General features: G+C 42.4%; 1 protein-coding gene across 12 annotated transcripts in view; it reads left to right on the top strand.

The window, feature by feature from the left end:
* LOC140205111 (anoctamin-9-like) overlaps positions 1-21379 on the top strand; it is a 141144-nt gene that overhangs the window by 40903 nt on the left and 78862 nt on the right. For 11 of the 12 annotated variants that reach the window (XM_072272305.1, XM_072272307.1, XM_072272308.1 and 8 more), the window contains exons 7-12: positions 3229-3317; positions 4752-4886; positions 5314-5410; positions 16280-16340; positions 16803-16885; positions 19485-19589. In XM_072272305.1, coding sequence (XP_072128406.1) covers positions 3229-3317; positions 4752-4886; positions 5314-5410; positions 16280-16340; positions 16803-16885; positions 19485-19589 — 570 coding nt within the window. The remainder of the gene's footprint in view (positions 1-3228; positions 3318-4751; positions 4887-5313; positions 5411-16279; positions 16341-16802; positions 16886-19484; positions 19590-21379) is intronic. The other variant, XM_072272317.1, reaches the window with a different exon arrangement.

Genomic DNA, 21379 nt, shown 5'->3' on the forward strand with positions numbered 1-21379 from the left:
TTCTTCAGATGCTGGAAACTCAGAGTAACGCACAAAATAGCGGGGCAAACTCAGTAGGTCAGGCAGCATCTATGGAGAGGAACAAGGAGTTGATGTTTTGGGTTGAGACCCTTCATCAGAAGCCAGAATAAGAAGGTAAGGGGAGGGGAAGTAATAGACACTGGAAGGAGATAAGTGAAGCCAAGACGGGGAAGCTAGGTGAGTGGGGGAGGGGATGAAGTGAGAAACTGGGAGCTAGTAGGTGGAAGAAGATAACCTGATCCAGAAATTTGCAGCGGAAGCCTAATTTGAGGCATCTGTAAGATTATAATTTAGATAGCATTGTATTAATATATATCCTAAAAAAAAACAAGGGACCTCATGCCTGCCTGTAGAATCTCCACCTTACTGCAGCTTAGCTTTGAGTCAGACTTGGATCTAACTTGCCACTTTCTCTTACTCCCCATGAGCATTCACTTTACTGATTAGGCATAAGATAAACTGCTAGAAGAATTTAGCAGCTTAAGCAGCTGGAAGCAAAGGGATGATCATCAATGTTCTGGATTGAGATTGAGAATGTATAGAGAAGATGGCCAATAAATAGAAGTGAGAGGGAGTAGTTATACAGAGGCTGGAATGTGATGGGTGAAACTAGAAAAGGGTGGGAAGATTAACATATAAAATTAGGTGGGAAGGGATAGGAAAGGAGAATTAAGGGAGAAGGGATTCAGATAGATGTGTGGGTGATGAAAAATGGAATGCTGGTGGTGGGGGGGACAGTAGGTTAGAAAAAAGGGAGAGAGATTTTGGATGGACTGATGGGGGTGGGAAAAGAACAAGAAATGTGGGTTATTTGAAACTCAAATTCAATCTTTATACCAACGCACCATATGCCACCCAAGTGGAATATGAGATGATATTCTTCTAATGTGTGCAACACACATCAAAGTTGCTGGTGAACACAGCAGGCCAGGCAGCATCTCTAGGAAGAGGTGCAGTCGACGTTTCAGGCCGAGACCCTTCGTCAGGACTAACTGAAGGAAGAGTGAGGAAGGGATTTGAAAGTTGGGAGGGGGAGGGGGAGATCCAAAATGATAGGAGAAGATAGGAGGGGGAGGGATGGAGCCAAGAGCTGGACAGGTGATTGGCAAAAGGGGATATGAAAGGATCATGGGACAGGAGGTCCGGGAAGAAAGACGGGGGGGGGGGGACCCAGAGGATGGGCAAGAGGTATATTCAGAGGGACAGAGGGAGAAAAAGGAGAGTGAGAGAAAGAATGTGTGCATATAAATAAGTAACAGATGGGGTACGAGGGGGAGGTGGGGCCTAGCGGAAGTTAGAGAAGTCGATGTTCATGCCATCAGGTTGGAGGCTACCCAGACGGAATATAAGGTGTTGTTCCTCCAACCTGAGTGTGGCTTCATCTTTACAGTAGAGGAGGCCGTGGATAGACATGTCAGAATGGGAATGGGATGTGGAATTAAAATGTGTGGCCACTGGGAGATCCTGCTTTCTCTGGCGGACAGAGCGTAGATGTTCAGCAAAGCGGTCTCCCAGTCTGCGTCGGGTCTCGTCAATATATAAGAGGCCACATCGGGAGCACCGGACGCAGTATATCACCCCAGTCGACTCACAGGTGAAGTGTTGCCTCACCTGGAAGGAGTGTTTGGGGCCCTGAATGGTGGTAAGGGAGGAAGTGTAAGGGCATGTGTAGCACTTGTTCCGCTTACACGGATAAGTGCCAGGAGGGAGATCAGTGGGGAGGGATGGGGGGGACGAATGGACAAGGGAGTTGTGTAGGGAGCGATCCCTGTGGAATGCAGAGAGAGGGGTCCTCTCCCATGATCCTCTCGTAACCCCTTTTGCCAATCACCTGTCCAGCTCTTGGCTCCATCCCTCCCCCTCCTGCCTTCTCCTATCATTTTGGATCTCCCCCTCCCCCTCCAACTTTCAAATCCCTTCCTCACTCTTCCTTCAGTTAGTCCTGACGAAGGGTCTCGGCCTGAAACGTCGACTGCACCTCTTCCTAGAGATGCTGCCTGGCCTGCTGCGTTCACCAGCAACTTTGATGTGTGTTGCTTGAATTTCCAGCATCTGCAGAAGTCCTGTTGTTTCTTCTAATGTGTGTTTGGCCTCACTGCAGAATCAGAATCAGGTTTAATATCACTGGCATCTGTTGTGAAATTTGTTGTTTTGTGGCAGCGGTACAGTACATAACAAAAAAACTAAATTACAATAAGAAATATATGTGTATATGTATAAAAACTAAATTAAATAAGTTGTGCAAAAAGAGAGCAAAAAATAGTGAGGTAATGTTCATGGGTTGATTCATTGTCCGTTCTGAAATCTAACAGTGGTGAGGAAGAAGCTGTTCCTAAAGTATTGAGTCTGTGTCTTCAGGTTTCTGTACCTCCTCCCAGATGGTAGCAATGAGAAGAGGGCATATTCTACGTGATGGGAGCCATTCATGATAGTTTCTACCATTTTAAGGCATCACCTTTTGAAGATGTCCTCAATGCTAGGGAGGCTATTGCCCATGATGGAGATGGCTGAATTTGCAACCACCTGCATCTTTTTCAGATCCTCTGCAGTGGCGCCTCGATATCAGACAGTGATGCAATCAGTTAGAATGCACTTCATGGTACATTTGTAGAAACTTGTGAGTGTCTTTAGTGAAAAATGATATCTTTTCAAACTTCTAACGAAATATAGCTGCTGTAGTGCCTTCTTTGTAATTGCATCAATATGTTGGGTCCAGGACAGTTCCTCAGAATTGTTGACACCCAGGAACATGAAACTGCTCACCCTTTCCATTCCTGATTCCTCAATGAGAACTGGTGTGTATTTCCTTGACTTTCCCTTCCTGAAGTCCACAATCATTTCCTTACTCTTACTGTTGTTAAATGCAGCAGTGAAGGCAGACAAATGGGTGGATGGAGGACAACTGCTATGTAAAACAGTTGTCTCCAATATAGAAAATGCCACTGCAAATACTGAATGCAGCAGACCACCATGTCATATGCCTTACACACATCCCTGGAGACATGATGTTACCTCAAGATATTTATTCAAATTAGTTAGGTGTGACCTTCCCATAATAAACCATGCTAACTGTTGTTTTCCAGTCAAACTTTTAGTAACGTATGACAAGTGATCAAAAATGATTTTAAGAAATTAATTTAGTAAAAACTAAACATGCAAGAAAGAATACAAGCAAAGATTTGTTCTATTTCATTTTGTTTCATTTAGGCAAACATTTGGAAGAAAGAACATATACTTCAAAATCAGTGGGCTAATTGGAAAAGCATATTTACCAAACAACCAATCAACCACATAAGGTGACTAATGAACTAATGGATCATTGCTTTCAAATTGCAGCACGTGATTTTTGCTAGAATCTTGAGGATAAGATCAAGTTGAATATCCAAGAACCAAGTTCTTTGAAATGGTAAAGAGAAGTGTTTCTAAAGGCAGGGATCTTCAAACATTTTGTTTCCAAGATGGGGAAAAAGAACTTACAAGAGCCAACCTAGTGAGCCTCTTGAGAAAATAAACTAGTTTTAAGTTGCAGAAAGAATAGTGGAGGGATGGAACGGCCAAGGGAATATTTCTGATAGTGTGAGGCCAGGGTTGCTGCTACGATATGCTGCTTTTGAAGTTATCTGTTTTTTTTAGATTAATAAGAGTAGTCAAAGAAAAAACAAACAAGAACATGTGAATGCCATGAAGTGCAGCTCAGAGTTCTTTCTGGGAACTGAAACTGAAGGATCAGACAGATGCTGGAGAGAGAGAAAAAAAATCAGTGTAACACCCTGGAAAAGGTTTCACTGCTAATGTAATGGTCTTTCTGTAGAAGCAGTGTTTGGGTTATGGTTAGAGATAACGGGTGCTTTGGAACGTGAGCCATCCAATCAGGGGAGCAGGTTTTTGTGTTGTGTGCCTGATACTTGTGTGAGCTGGGGTCCTTTGTTCAGCGGGAGATGAAGAGAGAAGACACTGGAGAGAACTGCTCATAGGATTCAATGCAGTGGGGGACCATGATTCGATGGAGCAAGGTGCCGAAGTCTGTTGAGGATTGGTGAATATGACTTTTGGAAGAGTTAAGCTCCAACTTACGCACATTTAAATGTTTAATTATAATGGGCCCTTTTTGTTTTTTACTTTACTAACCACTTAGTTAAGTTAAGATTCATAAATATAATTCATTTAATCATATACAGTGTGCTGTCTGTTATTTCTTGGCACTGAGTTGTAACAGGGTAGCAAGGTACACAGCATCCACACAAACCAGAGTTTGGGGTGGGAGAGCCATCCCAATCTCATGGGATTGGCAGGACCTGAGTGTGTATTTCCTAGTCTTACACAGCCCAGGGAAACTGGGGGGGGGGGGGTTCATCAGTATTAATATTATAGATGGAATAGAAGTCAGAAAGGAGCTAGCAGAGGCGACAACTATATTTTAAAAATCTATCTTGTAGGAGGTAACTTCTGTCACAATAAAAGAAATAAGCCAGGTAATTAAAGTTAGCATAAGGTCATTTGTGGCAAGCTAGTGAGCTTTTAGAATTGTTTCAGATAAAGACCAGGACAGCATGGATTTTAAATTGACTTAGACTTCAAATGATATGCTTCTGGATTTTTGCTGTGATAAGGCACTATTTCAATACTTATTGCATTAAATGTTTAAAAAATCTAGCATTTGGTAGGGAAAGATCAGTATGTTTAAATCCTTTTGTATTTTGAATAACTTGCATTTTTCCGGTTTTTTATAGGCTCTACTTTGGAGAGCGCCTTGCCTTGTACTATGCCTGGCTTGGTTGGTACACTATGATGCTGATTCCTGCAGCAGTGTGTGGCACTGTCGTCTTTGTGTATGGATTAATCACCTTTGGAAATAATCAAGTGAGGTACTGCTTTTTGGAATATTTATACCATAGATACAATAATTATATAAATGCAATATTATAGATGTAATTGTATTCAATTGAAGCTCATATCCTTGCATTGTAATACTAAATTACGTGAGAATAGTGACTTGAATTTTGGCAATATTTCACAGTGGTGTGGATAATCCATAACATATAAACGGCTGAAGGTCATCAGCAAAGCAAATAGACTTTGCCCAATAACAATGTGAACTATATAGTGTAGTTGAGATGTAGTATATGTAAGAGAAAATAGACAAATAGTGTTATTTCAGTGGCTTAGCATTGAAATATTGATTTGAATTCTGACCTATTGACTCTAATTTCTGAAGATTCTCCATTCTTCAGGAATATTACCTCAGAAATGCAATGAAAAGTTTTATCTGTTTTATCCCCATTGGACCTACAGTAAGGAGATCTGTGATGCCCACACAACTATCATGTGCCCACAGTGTGATCAAAGGTGTTCATTTTGGAGGCTTTCCGATACATGTGCCTATTCAAAGGTAGAGTAAAAAAAAATTTAAAGTAATGAAATTATTTTGTGAAAGCTAAAATAATGTTAATGGGAAATTTTTATTATTAATTTTCTGATATTTTCAAAGGCAATTGGACTGGTGGGTACTTAATGTCATTGTTTTTATGAACAACTGAAAACTAATAGTTAACCCAGGGCAATTATATAGTTTCTCAAAATTGATCCAGGAATTTTGGTCACACCACAGACTAGGCCAGGCTAGTCTTGTGTACAGTATTTCGCAAATAGAGGACTGAGAGATGAATTGATTGAGCTATGAAAGGTCCTCAGGTGGCTGGAATCTTGACAGAATGCAATAGGCATTGGATATTTCCTCTTGTGGGAAAATTTAGAACCAAGGGAGTACTTTTTAAATTAATGAGTCTCCCATTTAAGTTTGTGATCTGGTGAATTTAATTTTCTTACCTTTGGAATCTTCCTGTTAGGATAGTGGAAGTAGAGTCTTTGCTTTTTATTTAGCTGTAGATAGAACCTCGATGAGCAAGTGGCTGAGAGGTTACTGGGAGGCAAGTGACTGAAACAGAGGTTTCATCAGATCTGGCCTGAACAGTCCAGAAACCTGTCTCTGCTCCTAATTTGTATGAATACAGGTTTCCCCCACCATCCGAAGGTAAAGCGTTCCTATGAAACGGTTCGTAAGCCGAAATGTCGTAAAGCGAAGAAGCAATTACCATTTATCTATATAGGAAAATTTTGTGAGCATTCGCAGACCCAAAAATAACCTACCAAATCATGCCAAATAACACATAAAATCTAAAATAACAGTAACATATAGTAAAAGCAGGAATGATATGATTAATGCACAGCCGATATAAAGTAGAAATAATGTATGTACAGTGTAGTATCACTTACTGGAATCAGGAAGACAGCTTGCCGATGGTGTGTTAGACTGAGTCGTCGCAGGTTGGGTGGTGCAGTGGCCCCCACCCTCCAGGCCGCCGACCGATACATTGCCGCGAGGCACGCAGGAGTTCAGCGGTAGCCAGGAGGCACACAGCACATATTTAAGAAAAAAACTGAAATAAACATGCTAATTAATTAGGTGCTGCCCGACACGTAATTGTCGGCTCAGATCAGTGCTGATTGCCGATTGCATCGCCTCTGATCTGAGCCGACATTTACATATGGGGCGGTACCTAATTAATTAGAATGTTTATTTTGGCTTTTTTCTTAAAGATGCGCAGTGTGTCTCCCGGCTACTGCTGCGTTCTCTGCGAATCGGTACTGTATCTGTCCGCGGCCTGGGTGTTGGGGTGGTGGGACACTGGGGTATCATCTCGTCATCTGTTTCCATTAGAGCAGGCAGCTCATCTTCTCCTATGACTGCCCGCCTCGATGTCAGGAGGTCAAGGTTCGTCGTCTGCTGTGGCTGATGTGGAAGGCTTGCTTGACTGCTGAGACTCGTGCATTTTTCTATCATACAGTTCTTTGTAAGCCACTGAAACCATCTTGCAAAATCCCCTAAACCGACGTACCCTTTCAAAATTAAAGTCGTACTTTATCATTGCAGCCAAAATCTCACGCGGTGGCTTCAAGTTCATTTCGCTACTGCATTCGGTTTCGATTGTTATCCTTTCCTCTTGAAATTGCATCAGCTCTTCATCTATCAGTTCTTGGTCATGGGACGCCAAAACCTCTTCAACATCATCTTCGTCAGCTTCCACAAGTCAAACTCACTTTGTCCTTACTTGGTTCACCACGATCAAAACGCTTAATTATGTCTAGTTTTACGCTAAGTGTAACACCCTTACGAGCTCTTTCAGGCTTTTCTGATACCTTAGAACTCATCTTGCAAGTGGCTGCTCAATACAACGTGTTAAAGCAATGTCGTTCCGAATCTGGGGGAGAGCGGCTGCTCGGGGCGCGCGCAGCTTTTTATCGCGCGTTGATTTTTTCACGCGCTGATTTTTTTATCGCATGCTGATTTTTTTCGTAACAGTGAAAACACCTTCTGAAAGCGAAAACAGGGTACTAATGTAGGTCTTTCGTAACAGTGAGGTTTCGTAAAGCGAACGTCCAAAAAGTGAGGGGACACCTGTAGATCTGGATTTATACTCCAATTTGAGATGGTCCTGCGAAAGCCGGCGACAACTTATTGGTGGTTCTCAAACCAAGAATTACAAATGAATAATTTATTAATAATGTTTTTTCTTAAAAAAAATTGTTGTAAACAATCACCCCAAGCAATGAAGAAGTGAGCAAAAGTGAGGCTGAATCGAGGGTTGAGGTGCGAACAAGGTCGAGGCATGTTTGAGAAGAAGTGGTTGGAGCTATGTTGAGGCATGTTCAAGAAGAAGTGGTCAGAGATGGAGTTAGCGTGAGCAGAGAAGTTTTGGAGTCTGTCTACCTAAACTGCTAGCGAGGTTTGATCGATCTAAGTGGTGGGCCGATTTGGAAAGGTTGAGTGTGGGCCGGAATGTGCCGGCGGGGTCCAGGCCCAGAGCATATCGATGTGACAGGACCTAGGTCTTTGGACAAGGAATGAGATCATAAGACCATAAGACAAAGGAGCAGAAGTCGGCCATTAGGCACATCGAGTCTGCTCCGCCATTTTATCATGAGCTGATCCATTCTCCCATTTAGTCCCACACCCCCACCTTCTCACCATAACCTTTGATGCCCTGGCTACTCAGATACCTATCAATCTCTGCCTTAAATACACCCAATGACTTGGCCTCCACTGCTGCCCGTGGCAACAAATTCCATAGATTCACCACACTCTGACTAAAAAAATTTCTTCGCATTTCTGTTCTGAATGGGCACCCTTCAATCCTTAAGTCATGCCCTCTTGTACTAGACTCCCCCATCATGGGAAACAACTTTGCCACATCCACTCTGTCCATGCCTTTCAACATTGGAAATGTTTCTATGAGGTCTCCCCTCATTCTTCTAAACTCCAAGGAATACAGTCTAAGAGCGGACAAGCGTTCTTCATATGTTAACCCTCTCATTCCCGGAATCATTCTAGTGAATCTTCTCTGTACCCTCTCCAACGTCAGCACATCCTTTCTTAAATAAGGAGACCAAAACTGCCCACAGTACTCCAAGTGAGATCTCACCAGCGCCTTATATAGCCTTAACATCACATCCCTGCTCCTATACTCTATTCCTGTAGAAATGAATGCCAACATTGCATTCGCCTTCTTCACTACTGACTCAACCTGGAGGTTAACCTTAAGGGTATCCTGTTCGAGGATTCCCAAGTCCCGTTGCATCTCCGAACTTTGAATTCTCTCCCCATTTAAATAATAGTCTGCCCGTTTATTATTTCTGCCAAAGTGCATAACCATACGCTTTCCAACATTATACTTCATTTGCCACTTCTCTGCCCATTCTTCCAATCTATCCAAGTCTCTCTGCAGACTCTCCGTTTCCTCAGCACTACCGGCCCTTCCACCTATCTTCATATCGTCAGCAAACTTAGCCACAAAGCCATCATGAGAGCAATACAGAGGGACCTGAAAGCCAGGATCAGGGAGGCTAAAGATAGGTACAGGAGGAAGCTTGAGTGGAAACTCCAGCAGAACAACATGAGAGAAGTCTGGAGGGGGATGAGGACCATCACTGGGTTCCGGCAAACTAGCAACAGAGGAGCTGAGGGCAGTGTGGACAGGGCCAACGAACTTAACCTGTCCTTTAACAGATTTGACATTGTGACGCCTGCCCATCCCCCACATGAGCCATCTGTTGTCGGCCCCCAATCATCACATGTTCCACTCTCCCCTCCTGCCCCTCCTCACAGTCCCCCACCTGCTCTCATGACTATACCCCTCCCCCACACAAAACCACCATGGTGGGCTTCACGGCTGAACAGGTGAGAAGACAGCTGAAACGTCTCAACCCAAGCAAGGCTGCAGGACCGGATGTTGTCAGTACCAGGGTGCTCAAAGCCTGTGCCCTTCAGCTATGTGGAGTACTTCGCCATGTATTCAACCTGAGCCTGAGGCTCCGGAGGGTTCCTGTACCGTGGAAAATGTCCTGCCTCGTCCCTGTGCCGAAGATGCCGCGCCCCAGCAGCCTCAATGACTACAGACCGGTGGCATTGACCTCCCACATCATGAAGACCCTGGAGGGACTTGTTCTGGAGCTGCTCCGGCCTATGGTCAGGCCACACTTAGATCCCCTGCAGTTCATCTACCAGCCCCGACTAGGAGTTGAGGATGCCATTGTTTACCTGCTGAATCATGTCTACGCCCACCTGGACAAGTCAGCGAGCACTGTGAGGGTCATGTTTTTTGACTTCTCCAGTGCGTTCAACACCATCTGCCCTGCTCTGCTGGGGGAGGAACTGACAGCGATGCAGGTGGATGCTCCCCTGGTGTCATGGATTCTTGATTACCTGACTGGCAGACCACAGTACATGTGCTTGCAACACTATGTGTCCGACAGAGTGATCAGCAGCACTGGGGCTCCACAGGGGACTGTCTTGTCTCCCTTTCTCTTCACCATTTACACCTCGGACTTCAACTACTGCACAGAGTCTTGTCATTGTCAGAAGTTTTCGGATGACCCTGCCATAGTTGGATGCATCAGCAAGGGAGATGAAGTTGCGTACAGGGCTACTGTAGGAAACTTTGTCACATGGTGTGAGCGGAATTATCTGCAGCTTAATGTGAAAAAGACTAAGAAGCTGGTGGTAGACCTGAGGAGAGCTAAGGTATCGGTGACCCCTGTTTCCATTCAGTGTGGACATGGTGGAGGATTACAAATGCCTGGGGATACGAATTGACAATAAACTGGACTGGTCAAAGAACACTGAGGCTGTCTACAAGAAGGGTCAGAACCGTCTCTACTTCCTGAGGAGACTGAGGTCCTTTAACATCTGCCAGACGATGCTGAGGATGTTCTACAAGTCTGTGGTGGCCAGTGCTATCATGTTTGCTGTTGTATGCTGGAGCAGCAGGCTGAGGGTAGCAGACACCAACAGAATCAACAAACTTATTCGTAAGGCCAGTGATGTTTTGGGGATGGAACTGGACTGTCTCATGGAGGTGTCTGAAAAGAGGATGCTGTCTAAGTTGCATACCATCTTGGTCAATGTCTCTCATCCACTACATAATGTACTAGGTGGGCACAGGAGTACATTCAGCCAGAGATTCATTCCTCCAAGATGCAGCAAAGAGCGTCATAGGATGTCATTCCTGCCTGTGGCCATCAAACTTTACAACTCCTCCCTTGGAGGGTCAGACATCCTGTACCGATAGGCTGGTCCTGGACTTATTTCATAATTTCCTGGCATAATTTACATATTACTATTTAACTATTTATGGTTCTATGACTTTTTATTATTTATGGTGCAACTGTAACGAAAACCAATTTCCCCCGGGATCAATAAAGTATGACTATGACTATAACTATGACTATCTATTCCATAATCCAAATCGTTGATGTACAATGTAAAAAGAAGCGGCCCCAACACGGACCTCTGTGGAACACCACTGGTAACCAGCAGCCAACCAGAATTGGATCCCTTTATTCCCACTCTCTGTTTCCTGCCAATCAGCCAACACTCTATCCACTTATGTAACTTTCCTGTAATTCCATGGGCTCTTATCTTGTTAAGTAGCCTCATGTGTGGCACCTTGTCAAAGGCCTTCTGAAAATCCAAATATACAACATCCACTGCATCTTCCTTGTCTAGCCTACTGGTAATTTCCTCAAAAAATTGTAGTAGGTTTGTCAGGCAGGATTTTCCTTTAAGGAATCCATACTGAGTTCTGCCTATCTTGTCATATGCCTCCAGGTACTCTGTAACCTCATCCTTGACAATCGACTCCAACAACTTCCCAACCACTGATGTCAAGCTAACAGGTCTATAATTTCCTTTTTGCTTCCTTGCCCCCTTCTTAAATAGCGGAGTGACATTTGCAATCTTCCGGTCCTCCAGAACCATGCCAGAAACTGTCGACTTTTGAAAGATCATCACTAATGCCGCCGCAATCTCCACAGCTACTTCCTTCAGAACACGCAGGTGCATTCCATCTGGTCCGGGAGATTTATCTACCTTTAGACTATTCAGCTTCCTGAGTACTTTCTCTGTTGTAATTGTGACTGCGCAGACTTCGCTTCCCTGCCACCCTTGAGTGTCCGGTATACTGCTGATGTCTTCCTCAGTGAAGACTGATGCAAAATACTCGTTCAGTTCCTCTGCCATCTCCTTATCTCCCATTACAATTTCTCCAGCATCATTTTCTATCGGTCCTATATCTACTCTCACCTGTCTTTTACTCTTTATATACTTGAAAAAGCTTTTAGTATCCTCTTTGATATTATTTGCTAGCTTCCTTTCATAGTTAATCTTTTCCCTCTTAATGACTTTCTTGGTTTCCTTTTGTAAGGTTTTAAAAACTTCCCAATCCTCTGTCTTCCCACTAATTTTTGCTTCCTTGTATGCCCTCTCCTTTGCTTTAACTTTGCCTTTGACTTCTCTTGTCAACCACGGTTGCATCCTTTTTCCATTCGAAAATTTCTTCTTTTTTGGAATATACTTGTCTTGCACCTTCCTCACTTCTCGCAAAAACTCCAGCCACTGCTGCTCTGTCGTCTTTCCCGCCAGTGTCCCTTTCCAGTCAACTTTGGCCAGTTCCTCTCTCATGCCACTGTAATTTCCTTCACTGAAATACCGACACATCACATTTCGGCTTCTCTTTTTCAAATTTCACAATGAATTCAATCATGTTATGATCACTGCCTCCTAAGGGTTCCTTCACCTCAATCTTTCTAATCACCTCTGGTTCATTACACAATACCCAATCCAGTACAGCTGATCCCCTAGTGGATCAACAACAACAAGCTGTTCTAAAAAGCCATCTCGCAGACATTCTGCAAATTCTCTCTCTTGAGATCCAGTGCCTACCTGATTTTCCCAATCCTCTCGCATGTTAAAATCCCCCACAATTATCAATACACTGCCCTTCTGACAAGCCTTTTCTATTTCCTGTTGTAATTTGTAGTTCACATCACTACAGCTGTTTGGAGGCCTATAAATAACTGCCATCAGGGTTCTTTTACCCCTGCGATTTCTTAGCTCAATCCATAAAGATTCTGCACCTTCCGATCCTATATCACCTCTTTCTAATGATTTAATATCATTTCTTACCAATAAAGCCTCGCCTCCCCCTCTGTCTACCTTCCTATCCTTCCGATACACCGTGTATCCTTGGACGTTCAGCTCCCAGAGACATGCATCCTTTAGCCAGGTCTCAGTGATGGCCACAATATCATACCTGCCAATCTGTAGCTGTACAACAGGATCATCCACCTTATTTCTTATGCTGCGTGCATTTAAGTATAACACCTTAAGACCAGTATTTGGTACTTTTCGCTTTGACTTCACTGCAACTTTATTGCACTGCAACTCATCCCAATGGCTACAAATTTGCCCCATCACTTGCCTGTCTTTCCTGACATCTTTACTGCTCACTATCTTAGATTTATTACTGTTTTCCCCTTCCTCCGCTCTGTCATTCTGGTTCCCATCCCCCTGCCAAATTAGTTTAAACCCTCCCTAACAGCTCTATTAAACTTTCCTGCCAGGATATTGGTCCCCTTCGGGTTCAAGTGTAACCTGTCCTTTTTGAACAGGTCATACTTCCCCCAGAAGAGATTCTTGTCCAATTATCCAAGAATCTGAAGCCCTGCCCCCTGCACCAGTCTCTCAGCCACGCATTCATCTGCCTGATCCTACTATTCTTGCCCTCGCTAGCACGTGGCACAGGTAGCAATCCTGAGATTACTACCCTGGAGGTCCTGCTTCTCAGTTTCCTTCCTAACTCCCAGAAATCTCTCTTCAGGACCTCCTCCTTTGTCCTATCTATGTCATTGGTACCAACATGTACCAAGACAACTGGCTGCTCATCCTCCCCCTTCAGAATATTCTGGACCCATCCGAGACATCCAGTACTCTGGCACCTGGGAGGCAACACACCATGCGGGTATCTCTATCAGGCTCACAGAATCTCCTGTCCGTTCCCCTGACTATGGGATCCCCTATGACTACCGCATTTCTCTTCTCCCTCCTTCTCTCCTGCACAACAGCGCCAGGCTCAGTGCCAGAGAACCAGTCACCATGGCCGTCCCCTGTCAGGTAATCCCCCTCAACAGCATCCAGAACAAGATATTTATTGCTGAGGGGGACAGCCACAGTTGTGCTCTCCACTATCCGGGCATTTCCCTCCCCTCTCTTGACAGTGACCCAGTTTTCTGACCCCTGTAGCCTAGGGATGACTACCTCCCTGTAGCTCCTGTCTATCACCTCGTCACTTTCCCTGATAAGCAGTAGGTCATCAAGCTGCAGCTCCAGATCCCTAACACGGTCTCTGAGGAGCTGCATCTCGGTGCACCTGGGGCAGATGTGGCCATCAGGGAGGCTGGAGGTCTCCCAGGATTCCCACACTGACACGCTGAACAAAGCACTAACCCTGTAGGCATGCTATCTAATTCTACAGGAATGAAACAGGAAAAGTAAATCTACTCACCCACTTACCTCGCTAAACAGACGAACTTTTTAAACCATTAGCTCGTACTGTTAGCTGTAAGAGCCCTGCTGTTCCTGTCTGTCCGGGCCGATTCGCGAAAGGGAGAATGATCCAATGTTTGAATCGTATAAGCGCTGTGCCAGTTGGATTGAAAAAGCAGGGTGTGAGAACCAGAGGTGAGGGTTGGGCCAGTTCTGCTTGCTGCTCCGCTGTTCGCTGCGCTGAGGCTGTGAGCCTGCTTCGCTGCTTCAGACGTCTTGTCTCTGGGCTCTGTGACGTTTTGCTCTGATGTGTGTTGAACTGTGATAGTGGGCTTGCTTCTGCTGCTCCAGGCTTCATGTCTCTGGATTCACTTTCATTCTGAATCCTATTTGCTTGCTTTTATTGTTTGCACGATTTGTTTTATTTTCTCTCTGCACATTGGGTGTTTGCACTTTTTTAATCGGTTCTTTTGGGTTTCTTGTTTTTTAGCTGCCTGTAAGGAGAGAAATCTCAAGGTTATATAATGTATATGTACTTTGGATCCAACCAACTCTTGGACTTGTCCTTTCCCCTGACAAATACAGAATGGATCTGTACATGGAATATCCCAGGTGTTTGAATTCTAGAAGTGTTGGGGAAGGTGTAATGAGATCCAGGCATGCTTTGACAGAACATATTGCTGGGGATGGAACTTCATCTTATGTAAAATCTGTTGGAGTACTTAACACCCTTAAATATCTCTAAGAATCAAAGTTATTTAAAAACTACTTAAATTCATATAGCAAATTTAAGGAAAGGAAATAATTCTCTAAAAATTAAATTAAAAATATACAGAATCAAATACGTATTGATTAAAACATTGAAGTTAAAATAAAGTGCATATCCTGCAGCTGAGAATCCCCATTCTAATCCTATGCATTATTTAATCTGGTGTAGGAATGGGGAGATAGTTTCCCTAATATGCTGAAGAATCTCAGCAAGGCTCCGTGACTAGACTCCACAGTGATATCTGCTTCTCAGTAAGTCCCAAACTAATTGTGAAGCTGTACAAGTTTAGGATTGACTTCCCTTAGAAACTGTTAATTATAAGGCCATAAGACATAGGAACAGAAGTAGACCATTCAGCCCATCAAGCCCACTTTGCCATTTCAACATGGCTGATCCTGGATCCCATTGAACCCCATACACCTGCCCTTTCACCATATCCCTTGATACCCTGATCAATCAGGAATCTATCAACTTCTGCTTTGAATATACCCACGGAGCTGGCCTCCATTGCAGTCTGTGGCAGATAATTCCACAGATTCACCAACCTTTGGCTAAAAAATTCCTCCTTACTTCTGTTCTTAAAGGTCGCCCCTCAATTTTGCTGTGCTCTCTAGTTCTGGATACACCCACCAGAAGAAGCATCCTCTACACATTCACCTTATCTAGTCCTTTCAACATTCAGTAGGTTTCAATAAGATACCCATGCATTCTTCTAAATTCCAGTGAGTAAAGGCCCAAAGCTGCCAAATGCCTCTCATATGTTAACCCCTTCATTTCCAGAATCATCTCCTCTGGACTGTCTCCAAGAACAATACTTCCTTTCTGAGATATGGGGCCCAAAGGTGTTAAGAATACTCCAATTGCAGCCTGAGTGGTGCCTTATGGCCAGAACAATTTGGTCCTTTATCTTTGCATTACAAACATACTAACTGATTTATTCCCTGCTTATGTCCTAACTCACTTTTAGCAAGTAAAAACAGTTTTAGTTATTGCCAATTCTCTGGCACATTTTTCTTTCCTAATGTAATAATTTTTCTTCCTTTTTAATATGCTGAACTAATGCATCTGGATCATGAATGTTATTGCTTCTCTTTGATTAGTTTCTCATTTATTTCCCCCATTCAGTTTTATATGCTTTAATCGCAAACAACAGGAATTCTGCAGATGCTGGAAATTCAAGCAACACACATCAAAGTTGCTGGTGAACGCAGCAGGCCAGGCAGCATCTTTAATGGCCCTTTCTTCTGCTGTGAACAACAATGAATATTTTTTATGATCCATAATATCTAAGTTGCTTGAATACCTTTGGTAGGCTGGTCAAAGGAGAATTATACTCTTCTAGCACTTCTCTGGATCGATCTTTAGGCAATTAAGTATTCTAGCTTAGATCTGTTGTCATTGAACTAAAATGATAACATCGCCAATTAATTGATTCTCAGTGTGGAAGTTTTGGCGGATGAGCAAATTCAGTTATCATCTCATGTCAATGATGTTACAATAGGTATGTGGTGTTTTAGACTTTTTAAACCAGGTGCAAACAGAAAAATTACAGTTACAATTCAGAATCATGAGTGACCAGTGCTAATAAGCAAATTCTTATTTTTCTACAGATTACAGAACTCTTTGATCAGGAAATAACAATTTTATTTTCAATGTTCATGGGAATCTGGGGTACGTACACTTCCTTTGACATAGCAATGGCTATTTATTTTTCTGTTGGCAAGGCAAAACCAAGCATTGATTTGAGTGATTTCCATGATGACATCACAGTGAACCTGATTCAGTATGTACCAACATCCAGAAATTTAAACATTTAGGTGTGTGCAGGCAACACAAATCATTAGAAAAGCCAAGCTTGATCTTTTTTGGTTTTGAAGCCAAGAATGTCCTTTCTCTTATTAATCCCACAGATGAGATCAAATAACTCAATGTGAGGTTGTAATTTCCTAGTCTGTGATTTGCTCTCACAGCACCTTCCATCCCAGAGATCTATCCATTTTGGTAATAGCAAATTATACCACAAAATATTACCTGTTCCTACATAACGTTTACTCTTACAATGATCTTTTAGTATTATCATAGAATACTGAACATCGGTAACTTCAACAAATATTTTTTTCTCTCAAAATGTAGCCACTATATTTCTGGAGTTGTGGAAACGAGCCAGAGCAAGAGTCATCAGTGACTGGGATTTGTTTCATTGGGATGAGGATGAGGTAATCTGTGCTGATATACCTGCTGATAGCTGTGCACAATTTCACTAAATTGAAGTTGGAAATTATGCATAATTGCTTAATTGAAAGCAAGCTGTTTGGCTCCAAGATTAACCTGTATATTCTTTCTTCCCTTATAAGTATTACATCCCTTTTTCATACATAATCTTTGCACCCACTAATTCCCTCAAAGGAAATCAGAATTGTGCTACAAAGTGTGATTTATCAAAACTTCAGTATCATTCAGCATTGTTTTTCAATTCAAATTCCTCTAGAACTAATATGGTAGTGCATTTCCATCCTTAATAATTTGTAATGTGACTCAGTGATTTGCATATTTATTATTTCCTTTGCTTATTTACCCTTTTTAGATTCATATTTTCCAGGTAAATTATTTTTTCCAAGGTGCTATTTTTAACTCCTTTAAAAATATTTCCCAGTTATATATGCTTTGGTGATTTTGTTTGTAATTTGTCGTAGACTTCCTTAATATTAATATATTCATGAATATGTTCAATGCACAAATTTAGAAATTGATTTTGTTTCCAAATTTAAATCATTATGTACGGATTTCCTTAGTTAACGTTCCCTTAGTTATATCTCTGGATATTAATACAGCCTTCAGAGATTACGGGTTATGCATAATATTGCAGTATCCAAACAGCATGCTCTGCATGAATTTAAAAATACAAAAGAAATTTGATTTTTAATTTTAATTTAAACTGAAAATAGGAATTTCTTACAAATGAGGAGTGCCTTAAAAAGAATTAAATGAAAAACTTTGTAAGTTACAATGCACAATGTTATCTGTATGTAGCTACTGAAAATTATGAATTTCATTTTGCTTGAATTACTTGAATTTCATTTCAAACTGAAAACGAAAGAAAAGAAACTATTAATTTCTTGAGTTTCAGTTTGTTGCATATGTTTGGCCAAATTGACAAGAGTTAAAAACCTGTGCTGATCAACTGGCAGGAGTGTTCACTGAGATCTTTAAGCTCTTGCTTTTGCAGACTGAGGTACTGACCTGCTTAAACTGCCTTCAATTGTACCGGTGCCCAAGAAGAATGTGATGATCTGCCTCAACAATTATTGTCTAGTAGTACTTACAGTGATGAAGTGTTTTGAGATGTTGGTGCTGAAACATATCAAATCCTGCCTAAGAAGCAACTTAGGCAGGATTTGCCTACTGGTGCAACAGGTCCACAGCAGATGCCATTTTATTGGCTCTTCACTCAACCCTGGAACATCTGGACAGCAAAGATGCACACATCAGGATGTTCTTTATCGACTACCGCTCAGTATTCAGTACCATCATCCTTTTAAAACTGATCAATGAGCTCCCAGACCTTGGCCTCAAAACCTTCTTGTGCAATTGGATCCTCCATTTCTTCACTTGCAAAACCGAGTTAGTTCATAATGACAACATCTCCTCCACAATCTCCACCAGCACAGCTGCTCTACAAGGTTGTGTGTTTAGCTCCCTGCTGTACCCACTTTACATTTATGACTGTGTGGCTAAGCAGAACTCCAATGCCGTATACAAGTTTGCCTGTGACACCACTGTCATAGCTGGAATCAAAGATGGTGATGAATCACTGTATAGTAGGGAGATTGAAAATCTGGCTGAGTGGTGCCATAACAACAATCTCTTACTCAATATTAGCAAGACCAAGGAGCTGAGTTTCGACTTCAGGAGTAGGAAATCAGAGGTCGCCGAACCAGTCCTCATCGGAGGATCAGAGAAGGAGTGGGTCAGCAACTTTAAATTCCTCAGTATTATTATTTCGGAGGACCTGTTTCAGGCCCAGCATGAAGGTGCAATTCAGAAGAAAGCACGCCATGCCTCTACTTCTTAAGGAGTTTATGAAGATTTGACACAACATCTAAAACTTTGTCAAACTTCTATTGATGTGTAGTCACGAGTATATTGGAATATATTGACTGGCTACATCACAACCTGGTATGGAAACACTAATACTCTTGAATGGAAAGTCCTACAAAAAGTTGTAGATACAGCCCAGTCCCCACCATTGAGCACATCTACATGAAACGCTGTCACAGGAAAGCAGTATCTATGATCAATGGCCCCCACTACTCAGAACATGGACTCTTCTCGCTGCTGCCATCAGGAAGAAGGTACAGTAGCCTCAGCACTCACACCACTGCGTTCATAAACAGTTACTACTCTTGAACCATCAGACTCTTGAACAAAAGGGGATAACTTCACTTACCCATCATTGAAATGTTACCACAACCGATGGACTCATTTTCAAGGACTCCTTATGCCATGTTCTTGATATTTATTTATCTATCTATTTATTTATTGTATTTGCACAGTTCATTGTCTTTTGGGCAATAGTTGAACAGCCAAGTTGTTGTGATCCTTCATTGATTCTGTTAAGGTTATTATGCTGTGGATTTATTAAATATGCCTGTAAGAAAATTATTCTCAAGGTTGTACATGGTGCCAAATATGTACTGTGATTATAAATTTACTTTGAATTTTTGAACATTGAGCTTTATTTTTTTGAACCTACCTTCTTTAAAACTTTAATGGACTAGAAGAAAAACCCATTATAAAATGATTTATTTTATACAGGAGGAACTTGCTCTTGGGCTAATATACAATCCTGAAGTACCACCGGTAGAATATCACTATTTATTTGTGCAAAAAGCAGTAGTCTTGTTCTTGACATTTGTTCTGGTAAGTGAACACCGTATAATAAATTTCTAAGTTTGCTGACACATATTAAGTCAATTAATGCCATGTTAAGTTTTCTGAAAGTCTGGCTATGTGAAAATGAACCAGTGTTACAATTCACCTTAGAAATTACACCTTCACTCACAGCTCAACTGGAAGCCATTGAGTTGTAACAGTAAAAATATCCTGATGAAAGAGGCTGACCACTATAGACAGAATAGTATACAGCTCTAGACCTTTCTCTTGCTACCTTTGCAAAGAGGTAGCATGAGAATGCAGGAGTCCAACACCATGGATCTTGTCATAACCAGTTAAATATGGTCATTCAACTTCTGTGTGCTAAAATAAGTTGTTGTGCTTCCACCTGAAGACATGCTCATACCTTTACTGTTGCTCCATTAGTTGTATGCTTTTCACCTTACTCACATCTGCAGCTCTTCAACAGGACAGGAAAACACTCACTAACACATTTTTCTCTCTGCCAGGAGAAATAGCTCATAACAGACATTTGCAATAGCAAATTCTCTGCCACTAAACATCCTCTGATTAGTGAAGGATCAGATACCATTGCAGATGATCACGGGCTTATATGCAACTTGTGTTATAATATTCCACCTGTCTTCACTACATGATAATAACATGTTTCACATGCACCACTTTTACCCAGCCTTTGTTTCTGAGGACCAGGCTCAATTCAAAATTATGGGAAGGACAATCTGCTTACTACTTCTGCAAATGTGCTGCTAGATTCAGGCAAGGAAGATGAGGAAAATATATTGCCACGTCATAGGTCATTTCCAAGTATCAGTTCAGATCTTACAACCCACAAAAAGTAGCATACGTTTTACATGGTCAGACAGATACCAGCCTATTCAGGGGAAAATCATCAGACAATCTACTGGATCAACTCAGTAGGCCAAGCAACATCTGCAGGAGGAAATTGTCAGCATTTTAGGTTGAATTCTGCATCAGGGCTTTGGCTTCTACTCCAACTGCAGGGTTTCAACCTGAATGCCAATAATTCTTACCTTCCACAGATGCTGTCCAACCGGCTGATTTTTTTCCAGCAGATTGTTGCTCTAGATTCCAGCATTTGCTATCCTTGTGTCTCCAGGGAAAAGCAGGAGAAATATGGCAATTTCTGGAAAGACAAAATGTCCATCAGCTTTGCTCCAGCTAGCTCATACAAGAACTTTTGGAAGCTAGCCTATTGGAAAAGAATTTTGCACAAGCATATAGAATAATTTGGTGAATTGCCAGGAAGCCTGTAGTAGACATCAAGGAGTACAGAGGAGTTCGGCATTAACCTCTGAATGTTCTTTGAGTGATACCTGGATATCATTTTTCCTATCAGTAGGTCATGACACCTCCTCATAAACAGTGAGGACCCAACCACCGGTCACCAGGGGAAGAGCAACACTCACAACACGCTGGAGGAACTCAACAGGTCGGGCAGCATCCGTGGAAACGATCAGTCAATGTTTCGGGCCGGAACCCTTCGTCAGGACTGTAGAGGGAAGGGGCAGTTGGAGAATTCTATGTTCATACCAAGGGATTGGAGACTACCTAGATGGTATATGAGGTGTTGCTCCTCCAACCTGAGTTTAGCCTCATCATGGCAGTAGAGGAGGCCATGTATGGACATATCTGAATGGGAGTGGGAAGCAGAGTTGAAGTGGGTGGCTACTGGGAGATCTTGTCTGTTGTGGCGGACGGAGCAGAGGTGCTCCAACTTCCGGAAATTCCCTCCCCCTCCCTTCCTCTATCCCTATGTCACTCTGCCCCCTCCCCCA

Source organism: Mobula birostris, chromosome 11 (assembly GCF_030028105.1).
Source record: "Mobula birostris isolate sMobBir1 chromosome 11, sMobBir1.hap1, whole genome shotgun sequence".
NCBI lineage: Eukaryota > Metazoa > Chordata > Chondrichthyes > Myliobatiformes > Myliobatidae > Mobula > Mobula birostris.